Source organism: Balaenoptera ricei, chromosome 13 (assembly GCF_028023285.1).
Source record: "Balaenoptera ricei isolate mBalRic1 chromosome 13, mBalRic1.hap2, whole genome shotgun sequence".
NCBI classification, from domain to species: Eukaryota; Metazoa; Chordata; class Mammalia; order Artiodactyla; family Balaenopteridae; genus Balaenoptera; species Balaenoptera ricei.
Window position 1 is genome coordinate 77806395 of NC_082651.1, and position 24441 is coordinate 77830835.

At 46.5% G+C, this 24441-nt stretch overlaps 1 protein-coding gene across 1 annotated transcript in view; it reads left to right on the plus strand.

Moving 5' to 3' along the window:
• Window positions 1-20359, plus strand: part of XDH (xanthine dehydrogenase) — a 59761-nt gene extending 39402 nt beyond the window's left edge. Inside the window, exons 22-36 of the mRNA XM_059942928.1 lie at window positions 37-170; window positions 586-673; window positions 1908-1994; window positions 7195-7386; window positions 7565-7710; window positions 8528-8609; window positions 9121-9216; window positions 9866-9994; window positions 10584-10658; window positions 12871-12923; window positions 14712-14826; window positions 15485-15550; window positions 17009-17197; window positions 18511-18687; window positions 20309-20359. Of these exons, the coding sequence (XP_059798911.1) occupies window positions 37-170; window positions 586-673; window positions 1908-1994; window positions 7195-7386; window positions 7565-7710; window positions 8528-8609; window positions 9121-9216; window positions 9866-9994; window positions 10584-10658; window positions 12871-12923; window positions 14712-14826; window positions 15485-15550; window positions 17009-17197; window positions 18511-18687; window positions 20309-20359 (1680 nt within the window). The remainder of the gene's footprint in view (window positions 1-36; window positions 171-585; window positions 674-1907; window positions 1995-7194; window positions 7387-7564; window positions 7711-8527; window positions 8610-9120; window positions 9217-9865; window positions 9995-10583; window positions 10659-12870; window positions 12924-14711; window positions 14827-15484; window positions 15551-17008; window positions 17198-18510; window positions 18688-20308) is intronic.
• The last annotated feature ends 4082 nt before the right edge of the window (window positions 20360-24441 follow it).

Genomic DNA, 24441 nt, shown 5'->3' on the forward strand with positions numbered 1-24441 from the left:
ACATTCACTAGGAGTATTTTGTTCTTTTGCCCACAGTCCTTTGTTGCAAAAATGTTGGGGGTTCCAATAAACCGGATTCTGGTCCGAGTGAAGAGAATGGGAGGAGGCTTTGGAGGGAAGGAGACCCGGGGCATCATGATGACTGTGGCTGTGGCCCTGGCTGCATATAAGTGAGTTCCCCCCCGTGGGCTCTGGGAAGAGGAATAAGGCTGCCTCTGCCAGGAAGGCTTGCTGGATTTCCCCCTTTGGGAAGTAGATTCCCCTTGCTTCAAATTTTCACAGCCCTCGGTTTTTAGAACTCGTGGGCATAGGGGTGAGGGCAACGTCACCTGGTTCATTGTATTCAGATGCATGTGTCCATGTCCTATCCCTCCTACCTGACTGTGAGGACCCCAATGGCAAGGACACACTCCACACCCCATACCCCACACCTGCACGTCCCCCACCTTGTCCAGCACAGTGTCTAGACAGCGAAGCAGCCCAGTGTACCAGGTGGAGAAAGAAGGCTTCCTTGCTGTTTTAATCCCTGAGACTCACAGGGCTGGGCTGTTGTAGAGGTTTCTCACTCTCTGGTGCCTCCCCCAGGACTGGTTACCCGGTGCGCTGCATGCTGGATCGTGATGAGGACATGCTGATAACTGGCGGCAGACACCCCTTCTTGGCCAGATACAAGGTTCTAGATGTCGGGAGCTGTGCCGGGTGGGCAGTGCCCTCTGCTTAGGAAACTGGGGATAAAGATTCAGGGATCCTGGGATATACTCTGACTTTTGTCATGACTACCTGTAGAAATTCAAAGAAGGGATAACAAGGAGAGAAATTCAAATCGACCAACAGCAACATAGGAGGGTGATCCTGGGGGAGGCTGGCAGGCCACTTCCCAAGAGATGCCACAGGACGCTGTGCATGACTTTCGTGAATTTGCTGTGGTCCACATCTGGTCTTTGTCCACTCAGGCTCGGAAACATGATTTGTCAGCAGATCTGGGGTAAATCCATCCCACAGGATGGCCTGATGTTAATGTGTTTACAGCCTGATGTCAAAGTCAGAATGACCACTTAGTAATTTCCAATGAGAAATACAACTTTCCAGGGGCCTGGTCAGGTATAAGCTGTTAGGGTGCCTGCTCGGCCAGACCATGTACGGCTGGGCACTACCCAAGTGCCCTGTGGGACTGTCCCTTTTCTGGGCTTCTGTGGATGACCAACTACTGTTCTGACCATGCATCCTCCCCTCTGCGCACCAGTAGAGCCTTACAGGTCCCAGTCTAGTGCTGTAAACCTGGGAGCCCTCTGTCCCACAGGTTGGCTTTGAACATCTCCTCTTTAGCCTCTTCTGACTTTATTCCATGATTTAACTCACCAAAAGGGATTGTGTTTCCCTCATTCCCAAATTCTTGTGGGCTCCAAGAAAGTAACTTGGTCTTTTGGGGTTTCAGGTTCCTCACTCATGAAATGACCTGTCAGGGTTTGTTTAGATAGTTTACACGAGGTTGGGGATGTGAAAGCACATTCATGCTTGTGCAAGGTGTAACTTTTGCTGTCTTCTGGCCAAAAGCTGTGAGGGAGTCTCCAGTTTCTCTCCTAGTTTCTCTTCCCAGCCCTCCCCTCCCTGACCTATCATGACCAATGTTCTTTCTTCTACCTCCTCACTTCCGCTGGTAGAACGAGAAGCCAGGAGTAGGGAGGAAGAAGGAGTGTAGGGAGAAGGGGTGTCCAGGGTCCATCACTGGGGAGATGTTAGTTCCTCTCTTCTTCACCTGTGAAGTCTGGTGATCTCTTAAGTTCTACTTTATTTCGTGGTGGGATGTCTTATTCTTTCTGTTTTCTCCAGGTAGCATAAGTGGGAGGAGATGGTTAGAGACAGACAAAGGAAGGGGACAGTTGAGAACTCACTCTCCTTTTTTTCAGGTTGGCTTCATGAAGACGGGGAAGATTGTGGCTCTGGAGGTCGATCACTACAGCAATGTCGGGAACAGTCAGGACCTCTCTCTCGGTGTATGTAGGACGTGCCCCTGCATCCGGGGTGACTGGGAGGTCACGGGTGTGCCCCATAGCCTGTTTGCACACGCGGGGATAGGCTTCCTCAATTCTTGCCTGTTGTTGCAATAGCCTCTTACTTGGTCCTCACCTTCAGGTTCTCCATCCTTGGTTATTCTCTAAAGCATGGAAGTGATCATATTACTTATCTGACTAGAAACTCATCCTTCTGGTGCAAGATATTTTGCCAAGCAAGTAAAGTTAGTTACAAAACTTTATGTATCGTATGGTGACATTGAGTGCGTGAATGTAATACTAATTTGTGTGTGTGTGTGTATAATGATATGCATGACAAAAGTCTGATAGACCATACTCCAAACAGTGACTGGGTGGGATTAAGGGGGGTACTAACTGTCGTTTTCTATATTATGCATTTCTGTGATGTTTGAATTTTAAATAATGACTTGATTTACCTTTTTAAAAATAATTTAATTGAAATATAGTTTACATAACATAAAGTTCACCCATTTGAAGGACAGTTGACCTTTGAACAACGCAGGCATTAGGGGCACCACCCCCAACCCCACAGTCAAAAATCTGTGTATAACTTTTGACTCCCCCAAAACTTACCTACCAATAGCCTACTGTTGACTGGAAACCTAACCAATCACATAAACAGTCCAATAACACATATATTATATGTTATATGTATTATATATGTATTTTTACAATCAAATAAGTTAGAGGAAAGGAAATGTTCTTAAGAAAATCATAAGGAGAAGAAAATACAGGACTGTACTATATTTATCGATACTGTAAATTTACATAATCTGTTTATAAGCTGAACCGTCTGTCTGTAAGTACCTACATCAATATTATCTTATACGATACAAAACACTGTAGATGTTATATGAATTACTAACACTAGACATCAACAATGAAAAGATAATGTGAAAGAGAAATTCATGTTTATTTACAGATACAGTGATTCATGCATTGATAACGAAGCAGCAGCAGTATGATTGCTTTATGGTAGCCCAGTGTAATCAATACGATTGCTTCAGGATAGCCTAGCCTATACACTAATGAATGAATCGTTATAAAATTTTTATGGCATACAGTAATTTTTATGGCATATAGTATATGATTACAGTCATAGACATAATATAGTACTGGAAACATTGTTACATTTTAAAAAACCCACTTCCCTGTGATGATAGGCTGATAGGCAGTTTCTCCAATTACAAGAGAGGGGCATACTGAACAGTAATGTAATTCTTTGAAAGCAAAGTTATAAAACAGTAAGAAAACTAACATATTATTTTATATTTAAGATCACTTATGTTATACCTATGTAAGGATAGACTAATATCTACATATATCCTATGCATTCATGTCATACCTTTTTCTTAATTTTTTGATATTTCTAGCCTATTCAGTTCATCTGTGAGATTTTTCAAATTGTTGCAAATCTCCAAAAAAATTTCCAATATCTTTATTGAAAAAATATGCTTATAAGTGGACCCACACAGTTAAAACCATATTTTTCAAGGGTCAACTGTTTTACAATTTTACGGTTTAGTACATTTAAGGAGTCAGGCAACCATTATTGCAATCCAGTTTTTTTAACACTTCAACCACCTCAAAATTATCTCTTATGCCCATTTGCAGTCACTCCTGTTCCTGCCCCTCAGGCCCAGACAACTGCTAATCTAATTTCTGTCTTTATAGATTTTCCCTTTGTGGCCAATTAATATAAACGGAATCATATACTATGTAGTCTTTCATGTCTGGCTTCTTTTCTCTCAGAATAATGTTTTTGAGGTTCACCCGTGTTTTAGCATGGATCATTCCTTCATTCCTTTTTATTGATGAAGAATATTCCATTGTATGAATAGACCATTTTTTATTTTCCATTCACCACTTTAAGGACATTTGGGTTGTTTCCAGTCTTTAGCTTTTATGGATAATGCTGCTTTGAACCTTCTCATATGGCATATACTTTTGTCATTTTGTAAATTAACCAAGTTACCTTGGTGGTACTACATTTTAAGATTTTTAAATCTTAATTTTATAACCATATTAGTTATATATGCATAGACTCTTGTTAAAAAAAAAAGTCAAACATTTCAGGAGAAGCAGAAGTTCCCCGTTATTCCCACTTTGAACGTGCTAAGGGCTTCTCTAATTGGCTCAATTAGGAAACATTATACGTCAGATCTAGTGTAGGAAACTGTTCAAAAAAGAAAGCATTTCTGGTAGTCTCACCAAATATAACACTTGCTTCTTGGTGTTGTAGGAAAATCAGGTTGAAAAAGATATAGGACTTATCCCCAAAGATTTTACAAGTGTTAAAATTCAATCCAGCAAATATTTATCGAGCCCCTAGGGTGATGACATATAGAAGAATATGGCATTGTTTCTGCCCTCAAGAAGGTCACACTATGGTGGGGGAGACAGATAATAAAAGATAAAATGAAGTACAATTGACAAAGTGCTAAGGGAAAGCAAAAATGGAATTGAGACATATAAAAATCATCTAGGATGACTAAGACTGAAAAAATCAAAGACCCCCAAAAGCAACCTGTGGGAAAGAGGCTATAAATGGGGAAGTAAACTAAAGCCAAAATGAAACAAACAAACAAAAGCTACCATTTAGCTCATCAGAGAGATGAGTTATTACACTTTAAAGAAAGAACAGGATGCTATAAAAAATGAAGCAGTCTAAGAATAAAAATGAAGCCTTGTGAATTGAAACTGTGAAAACAGAAGGGTTGAAAGAAACTTGAGGTGCTCTCTTAAAAAAAGAGAAAACAATGGGGAAAAATAGCAAGAAAATACAAGAAAATTTGAGGACCAGTCCAGGAGATCCAAATAATAGAAGTTTCAGAAAGAAAGAATAGAAAAAAGAGAGAGAAGGAAAACTATTAAGAAATAATTCAAGAAATTTCCCAAAACTGATGGGCATATATTTTGAGATTAAGAGAGCCTATCCAGTAACCAGCACAATAAAGGAAGATAGACTTATGCTAATTTACATTATTGTGAAATTTTAGAAACCTGGGGACAAAGGAGATTTTACAATTTTCAGGGAGGAAAAAAAAACGGAACTCATTCCAAGAGTTGGAAAGGCATTGGTTGGATTTCTCAATACTGGGGAGCTAGAATGCACTAGTAAAATGCCTTCAAAATGCTGAGGGTAAATGGGAAACTTAGTGCCAACCTAGAATTCTGTATACAGCAAAATCATGAATTAAGGGTGAGAGTAGAATAAAGACATTTCAGACATGCAAGTTCTCAAAAATGTACCTTTAGATATACACTTTTTGGGAAGATGTTGACGGTTGTACTCCAATAATATAAGGGTGTAAAACTAAGAAAAGGGAAAACATGGGATCTAGAAACAGGAGATTCAATGTGGAGAGAGGCAGAGGGAATCCTTGGGATGAATGTGAGGGGAAAACCCGTGGGTGACAGCTGAACAGAAGCCTAGGGGCTGCCAATTTAAATTGAAGTTGGCCAGAAGGCTCCAGAAACAATTTCTTCAAAAAGATGAGACTGATAGAAAATCAAATGTGTTTGAACATATTGAAAACAAATTTGTAGTAATATGTGCATAGAAAATGAAGCAAATGAAAAAAGTAAAGATAATTGTTAACTCCAAGGGGGAAAATATTATCAAGAAAGAGAAGTAAACCTAGTATAACTACATGGTTCAGCTGTAAGTGATGTTTACAGAATGATTAAATGGACGGTTGATGAGAAGAAAGTATAACTATACAAGGACGAGGGGAGACAGGAAGCTGGTGTATATGTAGAGAAAGGGGGTTGGGCGGGAACTAAATCCTCCTTTTCCATGATGGGAAAACAGTACAAGTCAAGAAATGGCAATATAAACACATTATTTAGAGATGTGGAAGACAATGTAAATAGCTGACAAAGAGTAAGTGGTTGCTTCTGGGGAGTGGAAGGAAGAAAGTGGAGGTGACTGCTGTTTTTCATAACATGGCTTATGGAAGTATTTGATTCTTTAAACTATTTGCAGTACAAGTTTAATGGGAATAAAGTCACCAATTTTTTAAAAGAGGCAAGTGATCAATTCCAACTAGAAGATCTGGGAGGGGCTCCTCCATGTGGGAGCTGAATGGGGATTTTAGCAGGTGGAGATGGTGGGGAGGGGCCTTACGGGTGAGAGTAACATGCAGTCAGAAAAGAGGATCAAAAGTATATTGGGGGGACTTCCCTGGTGGTCCAGTGGTTGGGAATCCGTCTTGCAATGCAGGGGACGCGGGTTTGATCCCTGGTCAGGGAACTAAGATCCCACGTGCTGCGGCGCTGCTGTGCCCTTGCACCACAAGAGAGCCCATGCGCCTTAACTACAGAGCTCATGCGCTCCGGAGCCCATGCGCCACAACTAGAGAGAAGCCCGTGCGCTGCAACAAATAGCCCACTGCAACGAAAGATCCCATGTGCTGCAACTAAGACCCAATGCAGCCAAAAAAAAAAAAAAAAAAAGTATATTGGGGGGACTTCCCTTGTGGCGCAGTGGTTAAGAATCCGCCTGCCAATGCAGGGGATGTGGGTTCGAGCCCTGGTCCGGGAAAATCCCACATGCTGGGGAGCAACTAAACATGTGCACCACAACTACTGAGCCTGCGCTCTAGAGCCCGCAAGCCACAACTACTGAGCCCGCGTGCCACAACTACTGAAGCCCACGTGCCTAGAGCCCATGCTCCACAACAAGAGAAGCCACCGCAATGAGAAGCCCGCGCACGGCAACAAAGAGTAGCCCCCGCTCGCCGCAACTAGAGAAAGCCCGTGAGCAGCAATGAAGACCCAATGTAGCCAAAATAAATTTATTTATTTAAAAAAAAAAAAGTGTATTGGGGAAAGGTCAGTAAGTGTCTTGAATTCCATGCTTAAAGATATACAGACTTCACTCTGGAGATAGTAAGTGCCACTTTGAAGCAAGTGCTTGACCTGCTATGACCTTATATTTCAGAATGAGGCATAAATTAGAAGGAGGAGACACAGGAGGCCAGGAGTGCACTAAGGAGGTTTGCAATACCCCAGGAAAGCAATAGTTTGGGCCTGAGGAAGGACAGTTGACTGTGGGCCTGGCAGAGGTGGGGATGGGCACAGCCCTTGAAATTCCTTTTTTGAGGAGCCAATGAAATCCATGCATTGTTCTCTCCCATTTTGGTTTCTTCTGCTTCAGATAATGGAACGAGCTCTATTCCACATGGACAACAGCTATAAAATCCCCAATGTCCGGGGCACTGGGCGGCTGTGCAAGACCAACCTGCCCTCCAACACGGCCTTCCGGGGCTTTGGCGGCCCCCAGGCATTGTTCATTGCCGAGCACTGGATGAGTGACGTCGCGGTGACCTGTGGGCTGCCTGCAGAGGAAGTAAGCGGGGAATCTGGGGGCGCAAGTCAGAGGGGGTTAGCCTGCTTTGTATCTTGGACATCTCCCGTGGGGGTAGAGGATGGGCAGGCTCTGGTGAGGGGCGGGAAGCTCAACTTCCAGTTATGCCCCCCTGGTCTCTTGCCACCGACCAGGCCTCAGTGTCTCTCTCCTTGGGAAGGTACGGAGGAAGAACCTGTACAGAGAAGGGGACCTGACACACTTCAACCAGAGGCTTGAGGGTTTCAACTTGCCCAGGTGCTGGGATGAATGCCTGAAGAGCTCTCAGTATCACGACCGGAAGACTGAGGTTGACAAGTTCAACAAGTAAGCGCCAGGAGGGGAGGCGCCTGACGTTGTGGGGCTCTCTGGGTTTCAGATTCTATAGCCTTCTTGCTGAACTCAAAATAAGAATAATAACTTAAGAGGTAACTTAGGAGGCTGCTGTGTTTGCTAACTCAGTCACAGCCATCTCTCTGAGATCCTGAAATGGTCTTCAGCCCTGGGGCTCGGGGCTCACAGCACTCAGCGTCATAGCACGTCAGCGTGGTCCATCTTTATACGTTTGTGTGCCTTCTGGGCAGACGATGTTCTAGAGAACACCGGCCTGGGACTAAGAACACCACGTTATGTGCCTACCTCTGACACTAATCTATAAATGTGACCTTGGCAGTCACTCCATCTCCTTGGGTCTCAGTTTCATCATCTGTAGAGTGGGGATAATTGTGCTGGCTCTGTCTTTCTGACAGAGTTACTTGGATAAGCAAATATACAGCACAAAGAAAGTATTATCATTATCATCAGTGAGCCACAGTTCCTCCTTGGGGCGAGTACAGTCCAAGATCACAAGAGCACTCTGACCCAATCCGAATCCCACTCAGGGAAGCAGAGCGATGACACTTTAAAGTCAAGACTTTCAAGGGTGGGCCCTGTTTCAGCTCCACTGGAGGATCTAGAACCCAAATTTCCACTGTTCTCATTTTGTCTACACAATTGAAGCACAACTCAGTTATGACAGAGACTAAGTGGGCAATTCCAAGGATGCTTTGTCCCAATTTTACAAAGATAGTGACATAAGATATGTCCAATCTGACATGAATATAGTGGAGAAGCTGCTATGAGAATTTTTTTTTTTTTCCTTCAGGGAGAATTGTTGGAAAAAGAGAGGATTGTGCATAATTCCTACCAAATTTGGAATAAGCTTCACAGTTCCTTTTCTGAATCAGGTAATTGCTTTATATAATTTTGTCCATCTCCACTGCACTGGGGCCCCATTTCCCCCTCTGCTTGCAGTGTTGCAAGGGAAAGCCCATTGTCACGGGAACAGAGCTGACCAGAGGAACTCTTTGCTGTTTAAATGAAAGTTGAACTTGCACATCCCTATTTGATCTGGGGTCAATGTCTAGTTCTTATCTTCCTGCCTATAGGACTATGGACATCTGTTCTGCCTTTCTAATCCCATTTCTTTGTCAGGAGAATCAGGACAAAGACCTACCTCCCTCTTAGGATGGGTGACAGAGAGATATGAAAAAAAAAAAAAAGTAGTTTTGCAAACTACTGAAAGACTATATAATTAGATCATGAGATTTATACTGCTTTGATTTTTCTGTCTGAGGTTTCTATCCAAACTTCTACTGCTGGTTTTCTTTTTCCTGGGCTCCAGTACTTTTGGTCCCAGGCCTTAAACTGAGTTAGGATTTGCTGAATTTTCTGTTTGGTGTCGTTCTCTTCCCTTAGGCAGGAGCCCTGATCCACGTGTACACAGATGGCTCTGTGCTGGTGAGCCACGGGGGCACAGAGATGGGCCAAGGCCTTCACACCAAGATGGTCCAGGTGAGCAGTCTGGAGACCGTGGGCATCCGCCCCAGCACTGTGGTGTCTGCGTGAGGGAAGATGCTATGAAAAAGAGAGCAGTGCCACATACCAGAAGCAGAGGCGGGCCTAGGCTCTGGCCCTAGCCCTGCTGCTCATTTACATGTGACCCTGGGCAAGTCTGCTCCTCCTCTTGGCCTCAGTTTCCCCATCTGTGCAAAGGGGTTGGCCAGGTGATGATTCAGGCCACTTCCATCACCAGCCCTCTAGGGCTCTGTGACTGTGTGTAAGGTGTGTGTGTTATGCGTATTAAGGTAGCTGGCTACCCTCACTCACACGGCACTCCTCTCAGGGGCGCTGAATTAGAGTTGGCATACCTGCTTGGCCTGTGGGCATGGGCCGAACTGGATTTTTTTAAAAGCCAGGGTTAGTTTAAAAAGGCATTGTTCATCACCATTACATTTATGACTTTTTTTTAATCCAACCAAACCACTCCATAAAGTGCTGCTTCAGATTCAGACAGATGTGAGAGCATCCGAGTCTCAGTAGAATTATGGTTTACGAGATGATTTTCTTTCCTGTAACAGTGAATCTGAATCTCATCTTGGGGAGAAGGTAGGAGAAGGTAGCCAAGCCCTTTCCTAGGGAGTGACGTCCTCTCTGTTCGCAGGTGGCCAGCAGAGCTCTGAAGATCCCCACCTCTAAGATCTACATCAGCGAAACAAGTACTAACACTGTGCCTAACAGCTCTCCCACGGCTGCCTCTGTCAGCACCGACATCTACGGACAGGCCGTCTACGTAAGGAGCCTCAGGGGCCACCGCGCTGAGGGCCAGCCCAAGGCGGGGGGCCTGGAGAGTCCCCGGGCTGGGGGCTGGAGTGGTTCCTTGCAGGCTCGCGGCTGTGGCCATGCCTCTGGCTCTCTTCTCCAGGGGACACCAAGCTGAAAGAGGGGCTCAAGACCCACAGCCGCTTCCATCAAGGCCAGGAAGGATGAACGTGGGAGGGCAAGGGCAGCTGGAGGGAAAGCAGGGGATTCTGGGAGGACACAAGACAATGGAGCGAAATTGAAATTCGATTGTGGGGTCAGCCAGGTCAGACCACGTGCTTTGTTTGATGTCATCAAACAAAGGCGTTTGATGGGAGAAGGCACCTCCTTAGGGATCCCTCAACATCTCCCCCTCTGTCAGCCTCAGGACTGGGTCAGGAAGTGCTCTCCAAGCAAGGGCCAACGGCTTCTACCCGGGGACTCAGACATTCCCAAGAGGGTGGCAAGGCTGTCTGAGTGGCACTCTGGGCACAGCATCGCTTGGAGGACCTCGGGGTTTTGTTTGGGTCTGGGAACGCAGAGGACTGATGTGTCTGCCATGTGGGGCATGTGTTCTTCAGGAAGCCTGCCAGACCATCCTGAAAAGGCTGGAACCCTTCAAGAGAAAGGATCCCAGCGGCTCCTGGGAAGACTGGGTAAGTCTGAGCTGATTCAAGTCGCTTTTGCAAATTAAAGTGAAGTTAAGAGCAGGGCTTTGTCCCTGATCCTGGGCAGGAATAAGAGGTTGGGATCTAGTCACACACGCAAAGAGAAGTTGAGGTGCTCTGTGTGCTTTCACAGGACAAGTCAATGCTCAGCCATACTGGGCCCCTCTCTACAGTGTTCATAGTTGAGGGAAGTCACTTGAGGAGAGTTTTTGATCCAGAATCTTGACAGCCCTGTGGGAACTAGGGGTTCGGCTACCCTGAGCCTCAGAAGACGGGGTGAGTGCTACCTCTGCCTCACTGGGAAGTCTTGGTCCCTCGGGGCTGGTCCCTCGCCCCACTTGTTTGCAGTCTTGCTGAGCCTCGTTTTCTCCAAACCTCCATCTCTCGGAGGGCTGCCCCAGGAGCCTCTCCCCTTGCCCAGCTCTGGGGTCCAGAGACTCTATCTGTGAGGGGGCAGGGAAAAAGATACTGCCCACGAGTTTATATCGTCTCTGTGATTTTAAGAGTGACACAGCAAGCACTCATGATAAGAATGAGCCCAGTTCTCTGATTTCTGGTTCAGAAGCCTGCATGTCAAAAACCCTCAGAGGGAGCTGCAAGGAAGTGTCTCTCAGGTGGGAGACCTCAGCTGCTCCCATGAGCAGAAATAGCAATGGTGGCCCTGCCTCACCTTCCCCTAATGTTGGAGTGAAAGGACTGGATATAATAGTAACACATAAAATGTGACCACACGTGAACCAGCACAGATAGTACAAGTCTCCCTCAATAGAGTCAAAGAAAATAAGCTATTTCTCTCTGACTCACTCACCTTACTATGCCTCATACAACCTGTACTTCCCTGCCCACACTCATAGATACCACATGAATGTGGGTTGATTTTGGTAGTTTGAATTTTAGTGTGGATTTGTAAGGCAACGTAATTGTTTTTAATAATGCCTTTCCGATCCGTTGACCTGGGCTTTGTCCTCAACTATCGGCCATGTAGTCCAGTGTTCCTTATAGGCAGATAACCCCCAAAAGGCCATTATCAGAAGGGTGTGATCAGGAGATGACAGGCATCAAAGCTCTTTAGTGTTTGTACTGTACTGAAAAACAAGCCATTACTGCCACCACTATGATCTATGTATATATTTGATATCATGCACATATAGTAAGGATCCTAGAGAAATTTTTTCTCTAAACCTTAGTTTTCTCATCTGTAAAATGAAGATAATAATCTTCATAAATGCTGATCTTATAGGATTGCACTGAATATTAAGTAAGACGGTATCTGTAAAGGACTCAATAGCATCTGGTATATAGTAAAGTGCTTGGTAATTGACAATGATTATGATGCAAACTATATCAGTAACAAATTAAATCTTAGAGCTGTGGATATTGAAAGAAAGAGAGAGAGAGGAAGGAAGGGAGGAAGGAAGGAAGGAAGGAAGGAAGGAAGGAAGGAAGGAAGGAAGGAAGGAAGGAAGGAAAATTTATTATGTAGCTAAAGAGATAGAATGGGTGGAGAGATGGATAGCTTTATTAATAGGAAAGTATAAATAAGAACACAAGGCTAACATGTTAAGTATCAAATGAGCAGTGTACAGAGCTGCTGTTGTAATGCCCAGATTAGGGAGTAATCACAGGAGAAGTGGATGAAGAGGCAAGCTTGAGCTGGTTGCTGAGGGAAGAAAAGGATTTGGGCAGATATAGCAGAGGACCCACATAAACAAAGGTGCAGATGTGTGGGGACATGAAGGATTGGGAGAGACTTAACACTTGATTTTGGCTGGAGTAGCAATGGTGTGTGTGTTACATAAAGCCAGAGAGAAGACTGGGGTCCTGAATGTCAGGCATTTGGTCTATTGCTCTGTAGGCAATGGGGAGGCGTGGAAAGCTCTAGAGTAGGGGAGTGACATGGGTAGTGTGGTGTGTTAAGATGATCCCTTTGACTTGGCTGGGCTACACGGCAGGGCGAGGAGGCGACTTGAGGCAGGAAGACCAGTTAAGAGGCTACTGCAGTGCTCCAGGCTTCAGATGACGAGGACCTAGTGCAGGGGGTACGGTGAGAAGGGGAGGTAAGGTATGGAAGTGAGAATCACTAGTAAAAAGAGTTGATCAGCTTCCAGATGAGGAGGACGAGCTCCTGAAAGTTTAGTGCTGGGCCAGGGTTTCTGGAAACCATGGTTCCCCCTTCCTGATGGCCATTTCCTCTCCTCAGGTTATGGCTGCCTACCGGGGTACGGTGAGCTTGTCTGCTACTGGATTTTACAGGTAAGTAAGGCACTGATCTCGCCCATCTTACAGTGTGTTGTCATCCTAACCTCTGCAGGGCCCTCCAGCACTGAACTCTGTCAGCCTATGGTCAGGAGAGAGCAGTTCCACCAAAATGCTTGTCTCTCCAATGGACTTCCACTAGCTTCAATTTAAAGGTCCTCTAAAATACGTGGGCTTACCCAACTCTGTGCCAAAAGCACGAGCTGTCATATCGGAAGCCCTCTGTTCTAGTTCTGGTCTTAAAGTATACTATTCCACTTGGGGGAATCACTGGTTCTCCCTGAACCTGTCTCCTCATTTATTGACATAGTGCATCAATTACCAGCCACTCCCGCCTCAGCGTCCTCCTCAGCAAGAACCAAAGGCGTCTGGTGTTCCGAGTTACCCGTGTGTGTTACTTTGTGCTACGCGTCAGATTTCTTTAAGGAGGCTTTCCTTCAAAAGAATGAGAGGAGGATTTAGAGCACGTAGTCCTGTTACAAAATGCAGAATTCAGTGGACTTAAAGTGAGTTTTAGAAAAGAGCACGTATCTTCCGCAACTTTAAAATTCAGTAGCAGAGACCCTGTCCAACAGCTTTAGAAGCTGTAAAAAGATATGATAGTATTTACTGTCAGCCATAATGTTTTAGCTTTCTCTGGGAAATTTAACTAGGACCTTTTCTTTCACAGATCAGTGGATTTGGAAAATAGTTCAATGTTTGCTTTAAAAGGTTTTGTGTGAATTTATGAATATATATAATATACATGTAATATAAATGTATATATATACTTTTAGGGCAAAGTAATGTTTTGCCAGTGCTCGTTGGGTTATGTAATATTTGACCTACACAAACACAAACTAACGCAAATTTTCTCATAAGTTTCTATTTCATTTTTAGAGTTGATAAAACTGGGGTTATATCAGGGAACACCCAGATGAAGATGGTGAGGTCAGAGGTCAAAGAAGGTGATGATCTCCTGGGAGAAGCCTTTTCCCTCAGCCCTGTATTGGTTTTGTTTTCATGCAGATTCTGATCACATCAGCTCACATCATTATTTCTGTGTAGTGAATAGAATAACACAGATACAGTGTTATAAACAGAGAACACACACACATACATTCGTATATGTTGACTCATGCAAAATTGGAATCTTATAAGATATTCAGGATTGAAAAAGAAAAAAAAATTATAAAAGAGCATCTGTTTTTATTAACAACCCTCTGCTCAAATCATTTGTTGAAACTTAGAAGGGGTCTGTAGATGAGGAGTAATACCAGGCAAGGTGGCTGCTTTAAGAGACACCCAAGTTGGCACGAGGTACTGATCTTACTACCTTTCACCTTGAGAAAGGTGAGCAGCCCCATGAGCAGGTGAACTTGTATGAACAGCTCACAAGCTGGCCCAGAAAGAACCTTTGGTTCTGAGATCTTGAATTCCTATTCAGTAGATCATTTGGAGTGTAGCTTACATGTCCTTCATGAGCTCAGGCAGATCTGTCACCTCTGTTTCTACCATGTAGAGGCCAGCATGCTGGGACCCTCCACTGCTCTGCTCTACAGAATGATTCATATAAAGGCCATTGGCAAAATAGAGCAGAGACAAGGGACAAAAGGCTCCGGAGTGCCTGGGTTTCATGAACAGGTTCAAAATGTTCAAAACTGATGGACCTTTTTGAAGAACAGCTGAATAAAAAATAAAACCTTTAGCGTCTTAAGATTTTATGGGACAAGCTATTTGTGTTTGTATGAGTGGGAGGCATGTTCCTCTTAATACATGTGCAGTATTTTCTCTTTTCTCCCCCAGGACACCCAACCTTGGCTACAGCTTTGAGACAAACTCAGGGAATGCTTTCCACTACTTCACCTATGGGGTGGCTTGCTCTGAAGTGGAAATTGACTGCTTAACAGGGGATCATAAGGTAAGAAGTTTGCAAAACTTTAGTACTCAAGGGAAAAAGAGAAACATCTGAAATTGCAGTACAAAGAGTTGATAGGAATGAACTTTCTGGTTGGGAAAATAATGTGTTAAATCATGCCTTGACAAACTTCCTATAGAGGACCAGAGAGTAAATATTTTAGGTTTTCTGGGCCACAGAGACTCTGCCTCAATTATTTCACTCTGTCTTGTAGTGTGAAAACAGACATGAACGTGTGTCAACAGATGCTCATGGATGTGTTCCCATAAAATGTAATTTATGCACACTGAATGTGAACTTCGTATAGTTTTCATGTGTCACAACATATTCTTTTTATTTTTGTCACTCATTTAAAAATGTGAAAACCATTTGTAGCTCACAGGCCCTAGAAAAACAGGGGATAGGCTGGGTTCAGCCTGTGGAATGTAATTTGTGAACCCCTTCCTTACATGATCAACCCAGACACAGACAGGTTCAAAGCCTCAGGAACCTGGGGACCTGCCCTTCCTACTCACACTGCTGCCTGAGTGTCCCCGGAGTGGTCTGCTTGTGAAAGTACTACTCAGGTTGGCACTTAATAACCTAAGGGTCACCAAGACCCATCTATCATTCCACACATCCCTTTCTTTTCAAACTGCTTTTATTTTGCTGTCTGCACTAGAACCTCCGCACAGACATCGTCATGGATGTTGGCTCCAGTCTGAACCCTGCCATCGACATTGGACAGGTAAGACTCCTGGGGGGTCAGAGTGGTGACAGACTTGGCCACTGATGTGCCCCACCACCTCCTAGGGTCCCCAGACACAGCATGTTGTCCACTGTCATTTTTAAGCAGGTCTGAGCACGGTACCAAGTGAGTCTCCCTGAGTGGGATTTAGGTAGATGAGAGCCCACCCACCTCTCGGGGCGGAAGACAAATCCACGTGGTTAAACCTGGAAAGGGCACTCATACATCAGAAAACAAGATGATGGGTGGTGGGAACACTGGGTGTGCACACACTCAAACGCACGCACACATGCACACACACGCGCACACATGCGTAGTCTGAGCGGGAGCATGAGGGGGAGTGGAGATTGAGTTTGGGATCAATGTGCAGGCCGTGGGATCTCGGGTCAGAGGCACCTTCTCCCTCCTCATTCCTCTTCTACCGAGGACAGCTGTTGCACCCTAGGAAGTAAATGCTACCAAGCGCGGGGTGGTGGAGGGTCCTGGGAGCAAAAGACATGGGTTCCAGCAAGAGGAATAAAGGGATGGCTGGAAGAAAATCACGTTGGGAAAATAGAGTATTAAGCAGAGCAGCAGAACAGAAAAAGACAGAGGGAGGAATCAAGAACTGAGGTATTGAACATCTGGCAGAAAATGTTCATTATGTTTCTCGAAACTGGACAGTTACTGAGTATAGAGAAACTTAGTCATAAATCTGTTTATTAACTCACTGAACAGTTGTGGTGAGGAGCCCCTCCTACAGGCAGGCGCAGGGCTCAGCATGGCAGACACAGATGCTCAGCCCCCGGTCTCCCCCAGACACACTTGTTTAGCTACGATGGTGCCACATAGCACGACTCTGAGCAGTGAGGCTGGGAGAGCAGACGTGTGGGCCAGCAGAGCATGGCAGTGCCCTTTAAGAGATCTGTAAGCTACAGCAGAGGCGCTCTTCTCCCGGAGGGCAGGCAGGGCTGGGAGTTCAAAAAGCCTCAATTCTACTATCCAGGAAAGTCCTCCTCTCTTGTGGGGCTGCCCCAAAGCGCATGGTCCCACTCAGCACACAGGAGGGGCGTGGGCCCCTGCGGGACGCTCAGCCACCATCAGCTCACGAGCTTGCTTCTCAGCTCGGGGTCGCCATTTCTCCCCTGGCAACGTGGAAGGAACATCTCCATCTGCCGCGCGGCAGGTTCTAATGGGAAATTATGCCTACAGCTGCGTGTCCCTCCTGGAATGGCCGACAAGTTCTGAAACTGATTTCAACCTCAGTGCCTTTGCTCTGCCTACACTGATGCCTGGCAAAGGCCCAGATCAGTTATCCTGGGCTGGGGAGGGAGCCAGGGAAGCAGTGGGGGGCTGTTTTCAGCTTCTTTCCAGGCTCCACTGCAGGTGGGGCTTGGTGCCCGCTGTGGGAAGCAACACCTGTCTTTGGGTGAGGGGGGCGGGAAGGCAGGGTAGCCACGGTCTCTGCCTGCCCTGCAGGTGGAAGGGGCATTTGTCCAGGGCCTGGGCCTCTTCACCCTGGAGGAGCTGCACTACTCCCCTGAGGGCAGCCTGCACACCCGCGGCCCCAGCACCTACAAGATCCCTGCGTTCGGCAGCATCCCCACGGAGTTCAGAGTGTCCCTGCTCCGCGACTGTCCCAACAGGAAGGCCATCTATGCATCCAAGGTACTGTTGCCCTGGGTCTGTGCTACCTTCCCGTCTACACTGTGGGAAACCACGGGTGGTGATGAGGGCCTCCAGCCACCCGCCATGTGGGTCTGTGGGGGGCTCGTGTGGAAGAGAGAGGAGAGCCTGACACGAGCCTTGGTGAGGGCGATGGAGGGGTGGGCAGTCCTGCCTGGGAACATGGGGAACTGGGTCAAGGGTGACACCACCTCTGTGTGGTCCAAGCCAGCTCTTGCGGGTACGCTCAGAGGGATTCCTTAGTTCAGTCCTGTAGGTCGAAGCCTGACCTACACCCCCGTCTCAGGTGTGCATCCCCGATGCTTGATCTTAGAGATGATCTCACAGGTCCAGCACCCATGTTGTCTCATGAGAATCAGCCTATTCACTGCACATGGGGCAGCGCCTCTGGGCACACACTGTCACCTCCTTCAGGGTCCACCACTACACCTTAAGTCTTGATCAGCACTCCTGGATGGTTATAACCATCCTCTATTTCCTCCATGCCCTGAATAAGTATGAAAAAATGGTTGAAAATCAATCAAGCTGATTGATACAGTCGTTGGTCTAGGAAGGAAGACAGATAATTACTTGTAACCAATGAGACACAGCCCTTTGCTCATCTCACGGTTTACTTTCCTGTGGGAGGGCCTGGGATACTTTGTGATCCTTGCCATTGGCTCTTACACTTTACTGCACATCAGATCACTGGGCGGTGGAGCTCATGATAAAAATGCAGCTCCACTGGGCTCACCCTTAGAAATTTTAATTCGGTAGGTCTGGGGTACAGCCCTGGAAACTGCATTTTTAGCAAGTGTCCCTAGTGATTCTGATACAGGCAGTCTGTGATCTATGCTTTGGGGGAATAAAACAACCTCTGCTAGAAAATAGTTTAATCCCTATTTGTCATGATGCCTCTATTTCAGCAAAATTGTAAGAATAATTATGATGCCTGTAAATGTTGGTGACAGAGCTGCAGGTGGATTATTCCCCTAGGCTTATTGCTGTGAGGAAAGGGTCAGATTTTTTTTTTTGTCTGTAAAATATAGTTACTTAATATAACTTTCAACGGTCCATTGTATTTGCGTGGTGTCATCAGAGAAAATCACATAGTAAGAGTTAGAAGAAATAGACCCACAAGGTTGAGTCATTTACTAGACTGATTGTTCTCAGCCTCCGATTAATTTTGACCGTCCCTCCTGTCTTGCTCGATGCAGCCACTAGTGCCGCTGGGCTACCCGACACCCCCAGCCCTGCAGATGTGGAAGCTGGGCCCTCCCCTGACTCCCCGCCTATACTCTGCTCTGCCCACTCAGGCTGTTGGTGAGCCGCCCCTCTTTCTGGGCGCCTCCATCTTCTTTGCCATCAAGGATGCCATCCGCGCAGCTCGGGCTCAGCACACAGATAATAATACGAAGGAGCTTTTCCGGCTAGACAGCCCCGCCACCCCGGAGAAGATCCGTAATGCCTGCGTGGACAAGTTCACCACCCTGGTATGATGCCCCCTCAGTCTGGGGAGGCGGGGCATAGGCTGGGGAAGGTTCTCTTGCAGAGAGAGGGGTGAGACGGTAGGCTCTCTCTCAACTGGGAAGCCTTGGGTCCACGCCCGCCCTCTGCTATGCAGTTGAGGTACCTCCTCCAACCTGCAGGAAAATAACAAGAAACCCCTTAAAGCTGCAGCTTGCAGCTAGGCCTCCTGAGAGGAAGGAGGGCTGTTTGATGCACATTTATCACCCACAGATTTCATTATTTTCCATAAAGTTGAGGGTGATGGATAAAACTCCAGAAGAACCTAATCTTTTGTGCCCATCCCTGGCATTTTTGAGACCCTTCTTTGTTAAACACACTGTGTGAGGTACTAAGGAGATGGAGAGAAAAAGAAGAATTAATTAATGAATGAGATGGACCACATTTGTTCTGTGATTACCCTGTGCCATGCTGATACTGGGGACACATAAGTGTCCTTGAAGAATTTGCAGCCTTTTAGGAAACCAGATGATTGCACTACGTGGTGATCGGTTACTACCTTGGAGGCGTGTGTAGCAGTGAACTCCACGGTCACTGGAATCATTTTGGGGAAGCCCCTATGTGATGCCTGTGGAGACAATGCCTGGCAAAAGGAGGCTGTGCCGGGACAGTTTCATCCACTGTTGGAGCCTCAGAAGCAGCGCATTCTCTGAGTTGGGCTGAAGTGGGCCCTGCCTACACAGGACTCTCCAACAGCCTTTGCAGCCTCTGTTGAGTTAGCAGAACTGGATTCTTCCTGATACCCAAGTTGGACTTCCTCTTGGGTATTTGATAGGAAATTCGATAGGCCTTTTGGGTTTCAAGATGAAGTGGGTACTCATGAACCCAGTGTTCCAGGGATGGGAAGGGTACAGGAGAAGCCCTGGGGGCAGGCAAATCTGCCATCAGTACTGAAGGTGAGGAAGGCAGATGGGTCCCCAGTCAGGCTGCCCTTTAGGTTTTCCAGTAGATTTAGCTTCAGCTTGAGGACCACACAGCTCATGTGCGGGGCTCCCAGGCAGTGAGATGCCCACACCTGGGCAGCAACCTTCCCATAGCCCAGAACCTTCCCACCGTGGCCCCAGTGCTGACCGTTACCCAAACCCCATTCTCACAGGGCAGAGGTGTTGCATGGCCCCCAATAAGCGCACACAGATTGCAAAGTTAGCTCCTTGTAAACAGTCTGATGCAGAACTCAATGATTTGATGAGCCCCTCCCTCTGAGGCCCTAGACCTAAAGCAAAGATTCTAATCTAAGCCCCTTCCTTTGTGATGCTACAACACACCAGTGATTTAAAATCCCTGCAATGGATTTGCATGAGCAGCTGATCCATGAGCCAACTGTGCTTTTGAAGGACTGTGTCACATGACAAAGGACCACTTCTGTATTTGGTCATCCCTGGATCTCCACAGCCTGCCACAGTGCTTACCACGTGGACCGTGCTTAATAAAAATAAACGAATGACTAGGAAATTAAGGGGTCCTGCCCTGGGGGCACTCCCACCAGCTGGGACTGCAGAGTGGTGTCTGGTCTTGGAATGGTGGTTGGCACTGGTGTCCCGAGCTATGTGAAGACCCTGCAATAAGTTCTCTATTGTTCCTTCCTAGTGTGTCACTGATGTACCAGAAAATTGTAAACCCTGGTCTCTGAAGGTCTGAAGAAAAAAGCCCCATTGGAGTCTTCTTATCCTACACTGGGGATTCCATGGAAGATGGAACTTGCCCTGCAGAACATGAATTTATAAAAGTTGCAGGATGACAACGGTGTGATTCACCAGGATGGTGTTTGGAAGAACACTGAATGCATTGGAAGATTTTGATCAAAAATATGATTTATAAACACAATGATAAGCAAATTCAGAAATGTTAGGCCCAAGTGGCTAATAGGCAATTAGCATCATTTCATGTCTGTTGTAATCATGTATTTGAAATAGGTTTAGGAAGTGTTTGTGCTATGTCCCAACTCACTGGACAGCCTGTATAACCTCGTGTTGACAGCGTCTGTCCTTCAAAGAGGATTTCCACAAACCTCCAGAAGCGTAAACCAAAGTAACTCTAAATCTGTGTGCCTTCCTCAGAAAGCTTTTCCTTCAAACCAATGAGCGTCATATTATAACCTCATATCCACACTCAGATTTGCAATGGGACAGTGGGGTGAGATTCAAACCTCTAAGCACTTCATTGGAGAGAATAAAGAATGAAACAAATTCAAGGTTAATTGGATTTAATCTTCTTAAGCTGCATAAAGTAAGATTATTCTATAACACCAAAAGCCAACAAACCCAGTTATTGAGTATCTACAATGCATTAGCTTCTTCCTCTTCTCCTTTGTGCATTAAAAAAAGATAAGGTTTAAAAATCTTCAACTGAAGCCAGTAGTTCCCATCTACAAACGAGGCTACTCGAATCAAGATAGGCCAGAGAAAAAACAGTCAAGGAGCCTGGGTTCTCTTCCCAGCCATGTCTCTAACTATCTTTGTGACCTTAGACTGTCACTTCCCTTTTCTGTGCTTCATTTTACTGCAAAATGAAAGGATTGGACTGGAATAATCTCTTAAGGTCTTCTCTGGATCTAAACGTCTATAAATATATGACCTAAAAACTCCAGTTACATAAGGGAACTGCAGCGCTCAGAGGCTTGTTTCCCTTACTGTGATGTGCTATCTGGGCTTCATGAACTTGACTTAAACCCCCCCAAGTGTCTGAGGTTGGAAAAGACAATAGGAGAAAGGCAAGGATCCCCTCTGCTTGCTCTGACGGGTGATTTCATCACTACCTGGTGCTAGGTGGACAGTGTGACCTTGTCATGTGCCTTCACTGTATAAAATATCCAACATTCTGCTGGATGGGATCCACGGTTCTGGCCATAGAAGGAGGACAGTGTAAACCACGCAGCTGAGCCCGGTGCTTGATGTCACTAAGAAATGAAACTGTCAGCTGGTTGGCATGTGAGAAATGCTTATTAATCACCATAATCACACCAAATGCTGACATCTGCCATATATTAGCCAGCCTTCATTGCTAGAGAATGCACACACCAAACACTCACATGTACACACACACACACACTTTCTTACAAAATTCCTTTCTTCAGAATATTCTAGACTGTTTTACAGCATGATGAAAACTGAAGAGCTTTAGAAATAAAACCGGTATTTGCACTGAGATCCACACAGGCCCGTTTCATTGATCTTCTGGAATGTTCTAGGACATGGCCTGAAACTGAGATGTGTCTGTCAGCTGTTATTAGTCTATCAGGGCTGAGCAATGACTGAATTCCCTTCTGAGCTTAGGAACAGAGGCAAGGCAGGGTGGTCGTGAAAATCAAACAGGCAAGTGCTTTGTGAGCTGTAAATCACCGTGCTATTCCGAGGTGTTGCCTTCCTCGGACACCTGGCCTTGCCTTGTTGTCTTATCTGTAAACTGCTTCAACTCTGTAAAGTGAGGGTCCTTGGGCTTGGTGTCGCACAGGGGATGCCGGCATTGTCTGCAGTATCTCACTGCAACCTGCAGAGGGCAGTGGAAGACTGGACATGAGACCATAGTCTCCAGCTGGCCCGGCAGCGTCGCGTCTGCTGTAGGTTAGTTACCGGGGAGTTGCTTTAGTGCCTCAGGATAGACCGGGTATCTTCAAAGGTCTCTTCAAGAGCCGGATTTGAAGCTGATTTAGGGTTTCAGACTGACAGAAATCTCCTCAAAGGAGCTCTCAGAAGACATGGGTCAGCTGTGGGAGTCCGAACTCCTGGTGAATGGCTGGCAGGGGAAGGCAGGTCTTACTTTCTCAGCATCTACAACTTGCCAGGTGCCAATTTTCGTGTTTTACATACGGGGTCTCATTTAATCATCCCAGTGGCCTTAAGAGGTAGTGCTTTAATCTCTGTAATGACATGAAGAAGAAACCCTGCCCACAGCCGTGCAGAAGGGTTACTCACGGGCATTTACTCCTGGAAAACAGGCTGCGATTGAGCCATGCAGGCAGGGAAACCTGGCATATACCGGGAGTCCCTCTGCCTGTCAGAGTGCACCCGTGCTACGCAGGCTCCCAGAGGTTGCAGGAGGCCCCGATCGCCTATCTGCTCGCCTGTGTGCAGGTTAGGATTCTCACAGGGGCGTGACCAAGCCGTGGACTGCGGTCCGAGGGCAGCTGATGAACTTCAACCTACTGCAGCTAGAAGGTGGCTGGGGAGCCCGGACGGGGAGGGCAGGATGGATGGAGGTCGTAGGAGGAACCGTGGGCAAGGGATAAGGACAGAAATAGTCCCAGCGGATTGATTTACGACTGGGAACATCCCCGGGCCCATGGTATTTTTATCTTTAGCGGAGGGGGAGCCTGGAAACCATTCCTTTTGCTGCCTATTTTAGATCCTGGGACAAGGCTGTTCGGAACATGCAGCTTCCTTGACCTGCTGAGGCTTGACGTCACCCTGGGGCCTCCCCAGACCCAGGGACCTGTCCTTTTGTTTCGTCTCTATCCTGGACTGGGGGAGTACATGTCCCCAAGGCAGGAGACAGATCCTGTGACAATCTCATCACCTGAAACAAAGCAGCCCACCGATGGGAATGGAAATGTCAGGAACTGCCCAAAGGGTTTTTGGCATCATCTCTGTCCTTGAACTGGCCTGGCCCTGACCTTGTCCAATCTTCTAGACCGACTCAGCATCCTAGAACTGGAAAGAACTTGGGAACCATCAAACTCAAGCTATTTGTTTAAGAGCCAAGAATCGTAAGCCCAGAGAGGGTAACTGACTTGTCTACTGTCCCACAGCCCTTTAGTGGGAGAGACAGGCTTATGACAAGGCTGCCTGACTCCTGGTCCAGATGCTTTAAACTAAATCATACATCCACTAGTCAAGCGAGCCTTCTCTTAGGCAACCTTTGGGTCAAATTGCGGGGAAAATGATAGAATTCTAGTCAGGTGGGGTGGGAAGAAGATATGGACAGCTTGGAGCCCAAGACAAACACTGTGCCCTACTGTCGCCTGTGATCTAGGACAAGATGCTGCGATTGGAATCCTTCTGAAGCTCCACAGGTGGGAACAAAATAGTAAGTGCAAAACATCCCCTTGTTCCAAGTGATGGGCTAGGTCATCTATGCGAGACTTGCATAGGGGCTTGGCTGGAAACGGACTTTGCTGCCTTTAGCTCATCACCTACCTCAGGGAATAAAGAAATGAAATATAGAGTTTGAGATATTGGAGAGAGAGTATATCTTTGAAGACAGCAAGATGTATATCCTCCCTGTTAAAGAGAAAGGAGGGAGGGAGGAAGGGATGGAGGGAGAGAGAGAGAGACTGTGTATGGGGCAGCGTTTTCCCCCACCAGGTCAGGGGAGGGCGAGCTTCAGGAGTCCACTCAGAGACCCACATCCTGAGAGCTTCTTGAGTGGCTGTGGTTGGATCAGCCTGAGGCAGCAGAGCAGCAAGAGGAAGTGGGTGAGAGCGAGTTACCCATCCTCCAGTGTCAGGGCAAGGATACCAGTGTGGCCACACTGGAGGAAGCCACCCAGGAGGACTGCCTGGAGGGGGCGATGTAATCCCAACAGAGGGAGAGACCATTTTGTGCCTAGGGATCAAACTAGCCTCTGGTCAGCTTGCTCCAGGGTGGCCCACTGGAGCACCTTTCCGAGTGCTCTACTGTGCCTTTGTGATGGCCCGAGCCTGAGACCTGAGATTTCTCACTCAGAAATCTTTCCTGAGATTGAGCCCTGAATGTTGGGGGAGGGGGCTTAAGAACAGCAGTGCC